Source organism: Impatiens glandulifera, chromosome 8 (genome assembly GCF_907164915.1).
Source record: "Impatiens glandulifera chromosome 8, dImpGla2.1, whole genome shotgun sequence".
NCBI lineage: Eukaryota > Viridiplantae > Streptophyta > Magnoliopsida > Ericales > Balsaminaceae > Impatiens > Impatiens glandulifera.
Genome location: NC_061869.1, coordinates 20,469,055 through 20,475,745, shown reverse-complemented (window position 1 = coordinate 20,475,745; position 6,691 = coordinate 20,469,055). Strand labels below are relative to the sequence as shown.

General features: G+C 35.6%; 2 protein-coding genes across 2 annotated transcripts; one reads left to right on the top strand and one right to left on the bottom strand.

Moving 5' to 3' along the window:
* The first annotated feature begins 2,356 nt into the window (after positions 1-2,356).
* Positions 2,357-4,815, top strand: LOC124912084 (SNF1-related protein kinase regulatory subunit gamma-1-like). Its single transcript, XM_047452643.1, has 5 exons — positions 2,357-2,524; positions 2,602-3,044; positions 3,155-3,421; positions 3,502-3,674; positions 4,369-4,815. Exons 1-5 carry the CDS (start codon positions 2,371-2,373, stop codon positions 4,646-4,648), a joined length of 1,317 nt encoding a protein of 438 aa, XP_047308599.1. The 5' UTR covers positions 2,357-2,370; the 3' UTR covers positions 4,649-4,815.
* A 269-nt stretch (positions 4,816-5,084) lies between these two features.
* On the bottom strand, positions 5,085-5,807 carry LOC124912543. The gene has a single exon (XM_047453179.1). It carries the CDS (start codon positions 5,784-5,786, stop codon positions 5,109-5,111), a length of 678 nt encoding a protein of 225 aa, XP_047309135.1. The 5' UTR covers positions 5,787-5,807; the 3' UTR covers positions 5,085-5,108.
* Between the last annotated feature and the right edge of the window lie 884 nt (positions 5,808-6,691).

The window sequence follows — 6,691 nt, the reverse complement described above, 5'->3', positions numbered from 1 at the left end:
ATATTCTTCTCTTTTATGGATTGAGTAGAAACATGCCAGGAAATAATAAATAAATAAATAAAAAGTTAAAATTACTCACTGGGAAAGAGTTCTCTATCTAAGTAAATCAATTTAATTGTGAGTGAATAAATAAATAACTCTATAATAGTTGGTAGAGAGAAATGGTGAAATAAAAATAGAATACAAATATCTAATGAAAATCACAAACTCAAAAGGTTATAAAAAATATCTATAGTATATAACTTTTAAAAAATTGTCACTTCATTTTTTTTTTTCAATCCTAAAACTAATAAAATAGAGAGATTATAGATAAGTGTTCGGTTGCATTTAAAAATAGCATCGATTACACCTTAATAAGGCTGCTTACGAATCTCTCAGTTTTAAATGTACCGTAATTGGATGAAGTGGTTACGAGTCTTATATATGATACTCCTTAAATACATTTTAGACTAACTAAACGAGGGAGGAAAGCGTGGCGCCTTCTTAAGTGTTTGATTAGGCGATGAAAATGGTCTCATCTAGAGTAAGTATATATATTTCTATAATAAAAATTATATATATATATTTTTTTTTGAGAAAATAATTTACTAATTTTTTTTATAAAATATGAAAAATAAATAAATATATTATAAATTTTTATTTTTATTTGTATTCAAGGAGAGACAAAAGAGGAGATACAAATATTGAGAAATTTGACGAAATAACCCTCATAAGAGGGTTATTTCCAAACTTAGCATAGGATAAATAATTTTTTCAAATATAACATTTTCCCTATGCAAAAAGACCTTATTGCCCTTAAATTAAAAAAAAAAACAGTTTCTTTTCTCCTTCCCTTCTCCCCTTCAGCCGTTTTCCCTCCCTTTCCACTTTTTATATTTCCAAACACTCCCGAAGACGACTGATCCAAGCCCCCCTCTCCCCGACGACGAACCAAGCCCCGAAACCCCACCTCTCCCCGACGACGATTCAAGCCCACGAAACACCACCTCTCTCCCGAACCCCAACGATTATCCGAGCCCCCGACGACATATCCGAGCCCCCGGCGACGATCCAAGTAGAACGAAGAACGATCATCGCTGCGAAGAACGATCTAACAAAACCACGAAGGCGACGAAGGCAACGGAAACACAAAAAACTAACCTGAATGTTGAAGACGTTCCGGTTTCCTTGGTTTTGTTGGATCGTTCTTCGCAGCGATGATCGTTCTTTGTTTTGTTTGGATCGTCATCGGGGGCTCGGATATGTCGTTGGGGGTCGGGGGAGCGGTGGGGTTTCGTGGCTTGGATCGTCGTCGGGAAGAGGTGGGTCGTGAGCTTGGATTGATCGTCGTCGGAGAGGAGGCGGTTTGGAGATATGAAAAGAGGAGGGAGAGGGAAAACTGAAGGGGAGAAAGGAAGGAGAAAGGAAATGGACTGTTTTTTTTATTATTATTTAAAGGCAATAAGGTTTTTTTGCATAAAAAAAGGTTATATTTGAAAATTTTATTTAGCCTATGCTAAATTTGGAAATAACCCTCTTATGAGGGTTCTTTCGTCAAATTTCTCCAAATATTATTCCAAAAACTATTCTAAATAAAATAATTAGAATTGAAAAACATAAGGAATTATAATTTATTTTTTAATTTGAATAGAATTGAAATAATTGCAAGATTAATAATACATGGTGCATAGTTTAAGGGGTCATTTGGTTATGAGTCTAAACTCTGAGGGGTTAAACAACTGATTCTCCACGATGTGTTTCCTCTGGGAGCCAAACGGTTGACACGTTTCAATTTACGACATGTGTCATATGAGGAAGTTCAAAGACACTAACTTGAAATTCGGTTAAGGGGAAGAGAGAGAGAAGAAGAACATTGGAGAAGGAAAACCAGAGGAGCCAAAGATCATTCGATCCAACATTTCGACAAAAGAATTTCAAGGTAAGTTCGTGTTATGCTTTATACTCATCTTTTAGCGGTTATCAATATTATTTACAATAATTTTTCATACAAAACAGAGATATCAGAACGTAGAATTGTGTTTCATCAAGGTAAGATCCGCTAGGTTGATGATGTGAATATAAATGTGATTCAGATTTGATTACATGATGACAACAAGAGTTGGATATCCCGAGTCTAAATGTGTTTGGGGTTATGTGCTTAACCCATGTGGATGAGTCGCACTCCATTGGAAAAAAACCAGTGTTCTCATAAAACAAAATTAAAAAAGTGTTATCTTAACATAATTGAGCCAAACGCATGAATCAATCACATTGTCGTGTTTATTCAGTAGAATGAATGCGATGTGTTTTAGCTGATTAGAGTTTGGAATTTGAATTAGGATATAAAGTTTTCTCTTGTCAATTTGTATGTAGGAAAGTGGTGGAACTCAGATGGCAAATAGTGGATCAAAAAATAAAAGCTATGATGCTTACTTCGAGTCAATTCAGACCAGAAAAAAACTTCCACATTCTTTACAAGAGGCTTTGACATCTGCATTTGAGAGAATCCATGTTTCTTCCTTTCCAAATGTTCCTGGAGGAAAAGGTATTGGAAGAAGAAGATGTAGAAGAATACTAATCAATTTCCTTATATTCGTAAACTCTTCTATATTCTACTTGCAGTGATTGAGATTCGAGCAGACACACCGATTGGCGATGCAGTTAAGATCCTATCAGAATCGAACATCCTGTCAGCTCCGGTAACTAATCCTGATGCACAAAACCCGATGGATTGGAGGGATAGGTATTTGGGGACTATAGATTACTGTGCAATAGTTTTATGGGTGCTAGAAGGTGCAGAATTGGCTGCAGCTGCTCTGGCAGCTAGTTCAGCCGCGGCTGCTGGTGTTGGAGCAGGTGCTGTTGGTGCCCTCGGTGCACTTGCATTGGGCGTGACAGGACCAGCTGCTGTTGTTGGTCTAACTGCTGCTGCAGTCGGTGCAGCTGTGGCTGGTGGTGTGGTTGCTGAAAGGGGGTTGGGTAAAGATGCTCCAACTGCTGCTGACAAATTGGGTGAGGACTTTTACAGAGTTCTGCTTCAAGAAGAACCTTTTAAATCCACCACTGTAAGTTTAAGCTAGCTACCTTTTGTATTTGATGAGATATCTGTCTGAAAAGTGTGTTGGAAGTAGGTGTTAATGAATTTTGATTTTATGGTGGAATTATTCGGTTATAGGTAAGATCAATACTCCGATCATATCGTTGGTCACCTTTTCTTCCAGTTGGAATGGACAGCTCAATGCTGACAGTGTTGCTGCTGCTTTCAAAATATCGGCTGAGGAATGTTCCTGTTGTTGAACCAGGCCAACCATTTGTTAAGAACTTTATCACTCAGTCTGCAGTTGTGCATGGCCTAGAGGGATGCAAAGGCCGAGATTGGTTTGATTGTATTGCTAAATACAATATATCTGACCTCGGGCTTCCTTTCATGTTGGGGAGTGAGGTAAAATGCTAGTTTCTTTCTAATAAAATTGTATTCCTTTTAATAAGTTGTTTTTCATGATGCATGGTTTGGTTGTGTAGGTTATTACCATTGAGAGTAGTGATTTGATCTTGGAAGCTTTTAAGAGGATGAAAGATAACCAAATAGGAGGCCTTCCGGTTGTGGAAGGGCCGAAAAAGAAGATTGTTGGGAATGTGAGCATAAGAGACATCAGATTCTTGCTTCTCAAACCTCAACTTTTCTCCAAATTCAGGTATGTCAAACTAGGTTTCATCAAAACAAAAGTGATAAAGGTCTCACCTAAGAAATCAAAGGTTTTAGGTTCGATTTTCACTAAGAACACTATGATTTACAGGAGAATTATTTAAAACAAGTATTAATTTAGATCTCTAGGACAATTACAATCTTATTGGTAAAATTTTTGAAGTTAGAAATATTGTTATAAGAGTTTTTAGATTATGATCTAGATTATAGTGTGGTTTTTCTTGCTTCATTTGGTATATAAATCATTTTTAAATCATGATTCAAAATTTCAAATATTGTGTTTATGATCATGATGATATTTTGTATTAGATTGTTGTGATTTTTGACTAACTTAGATTTTTCAATAACTTTTATCTACCAAAAACACATGTTTTATTGTTATACAATCTTTTTTCATGTTGATCATGGTCTGAAAAATCTATATTTAGATTTATATATTTGCCAAAAACCATCTGTCATAGAAGATTTCTTTCTTAACTAATAATGTATATCATGATCCAAAAAATCTCTTTAGTCTTATACCAAGGAAGCAAAAAAACAATTACATTATATTTTGTATACCAAATTAAACAACAAAAATCTAACTATAATATGTACATAATCCAAAACAAAACCTTATATCAAACAAAAAAGTTACTTATTAGTGATTTTCCAATGGAAATTGTTGAATGCAATTGTTTCAGTCAGCTGACGGTGATGGATTTCTTGAAGACTGTTGCGGAGGAAACTCCGGAGGCTAAGAGGGTCGTGGTGCCGATAACATGTCAAACTGATTCAAGTCTTGGAAACGTAATCCACCTTTTGGACTCAAACTCGGTTCATAGGATTTACGTAGCGGGTAAAGAAAACGAAGTTGCCGGGGTCATTACACTCAGGGATGTAATATCTTGCTTCATTTACGAACCACCAAACCATTTCGACAGTTATTTTGGATTTGCTGTGCAAGAGATGTTGAAAAATTGAGCTCAACTGGCTGGCTGTTTAATTTCTTGTGATATTTTGGACCTTTCTCAATACATTTCTTCAAAAATATTTTAGTTTATAGGGAAAGAAGAAGACCTTGTATTTATTTACTCTACTTTCTAAAGTACCCTAACATAAGGACATTCAATATTAGTGACAATTCCTTCTTCCTATTCTTTTGCTAAAATTAACTTTATTTGTTGATCCCATTCATTTCTAAAAGCTTTTTAATCTCTTTTCATCTTACTTTCTATGTTCTTTTGAATAGTTGACACAAACTTGTTGTATACTATATGACCTTTTGTAGGGATGACAATCGCAATTCAATTACCCAATTACCGACAGTTTCAAATTATCATCCTTACTCATTTATGCGTAGTTTTACAAAATGGAGAGTACATTTAAATATAAATCCACCCTCATTTATGAGTAGTTTTACAAAATGAAGTTAAGAACTAATCTAAACACGTTTGACCAACCTTCTTCTTCGAGAGCTTCTTGTTCTACTCTGAGAACTTGAAGATGAACTTCTTGTAACCCTAACAGGTTTCTTATAAACATTCTCAATCTCAGATGTCATAGCCATAATATTCAGATCCAATGAAGGTCTCTTAACATGGGTTCTCTTCTCCTTCCTCTCCAAAACAACATCATCTGCCACGCGATCAAAATCATCATCAAGCCTCCTTGCCGGCTTCCGCTTCCTACTAGAACATCCATCATAATTGCTGTTCACTATCTCCTCCTCATCATCATCTTCCTCAATCACTGCCATGAAACGACGACGACCCTTGTTTGCAATGGGAGCAGGAGGCGGAGAAAGCCTCGTGCTTATGAGATTGGATGAATCATCGATGGGTGAAGGGGAACCCGCGATTTTAGATCTCTTCTTCTGGAATTTCTCCCGCTCTACGCGAAGGCGCTTGATGTTACCTTCAATTCGTCCTTGAAGACGTAGACGCTTGAAGCTAAGACCACCCATTGACCAGTGGGCATCACTGGCCCAAGACAAGAACGGATCAAGCATCGGCGTAGGCGGATCGACTCGTTCATCGTTGAATTTAACGTCGGTGTAGAACCTTGGCCTCGGTAAGCTGTTGCCGTAAAACTTGCCGGGACCAATATTAGCAGCTACCATTTTCGAATACCTTGAGAAGAAATCTGTAAGGCTAACCATCATTGAATATAGAGATATATACTCTGATGGTTCTTGGCGGGAGTTTTGCCGCTCTGATGAATCTTGGCGGAAGGTTTGGCGCCGAGTAAAAACTTTTGGCGGGCAAAACCGCTTTAGCCGCATTTCTAAACATTGTTAATTACATTTATACTGTATAATTATTCCAAAATATTTATAGAATATTACAAGCTTGTTTAAATATTGAAAAACCTAACATATTTAAGCATATAATTAGTTACTTACATTTCAATAAATTTAACTTGCAAATTTATACTGAAATTTTAAATTTATTTTTATCAAATTATAAATTGAAACTTAACATATTTATTTATAGGAAAAAAAGCTCGTATAGTTGTACAACTAGCTCAATTAGACGTATGAACTAATAAAAGTTCATTTAGGCGTATGTACTTTTAAAAATTGATTCATTTAGCCTCTGTTAGTAAACTCTGTTATTAGTTCATACGTCTAATTGAGCTAATTATACAAGTACATACGGCTAGTCGAGCTTTTTTTCCTTATTTATATGAGACCTAATTACCAATAGTGCTCAATTTTGGAAGCTTTATTATATAGGCTTCAATTTTAATTTGAACCATAAAGGATTTAACTATGAAACTTTTAACCCTTTGTTTTTTTTTTAATAAATGGATGTTTACTCATACATTAAATATATTCTTTTCAAAATCATAAGTCACTTATCATTTATTTCAAATTAAAGAGAAAAAAATATACATTTATAAGGTATCTCTCATCAACTCCTCCTCGCGGAGGACACAAACTCTTCCTTACCCTTCATTTCTTCTTCAGTTTTTCAAATCTTCCGTTCCGAGTCTGAAAGTCCGCCGAATATCTCAACCGAAGAA

Bases quoted from the DNA above. Each gene is read 5' to 3' on its own strand.
- LOC124912084 (XM_047452643.1), top strand. From the start codon at position 2,371: ATGGCAAATAGTGGATCAAAAAATAAAAGCTATGATGCTTACTTCGAG. The intron at 3,045-3,154 runs GTAAGTTTAAGC...ATTCGGTTATAG, and splicing joins AACCTTTTAAATCCACCACT to GTAAGATCAATACTCCGATC. The intron at 3,675-4,368 runs GTATGTCAAACT...CAATTGTTTCAG, and splicing joins CAACTTTTCTCCAAATTCAG to TCAGCTGACGGTGATGGATT.
- LOC124912543 (XM_047453179.1), bottom strand. From the start codon at position 5,786: ATGGTAGCTGCTAATATTGGTCCCGGCAAGTTTTACGGCAACAGCTTA.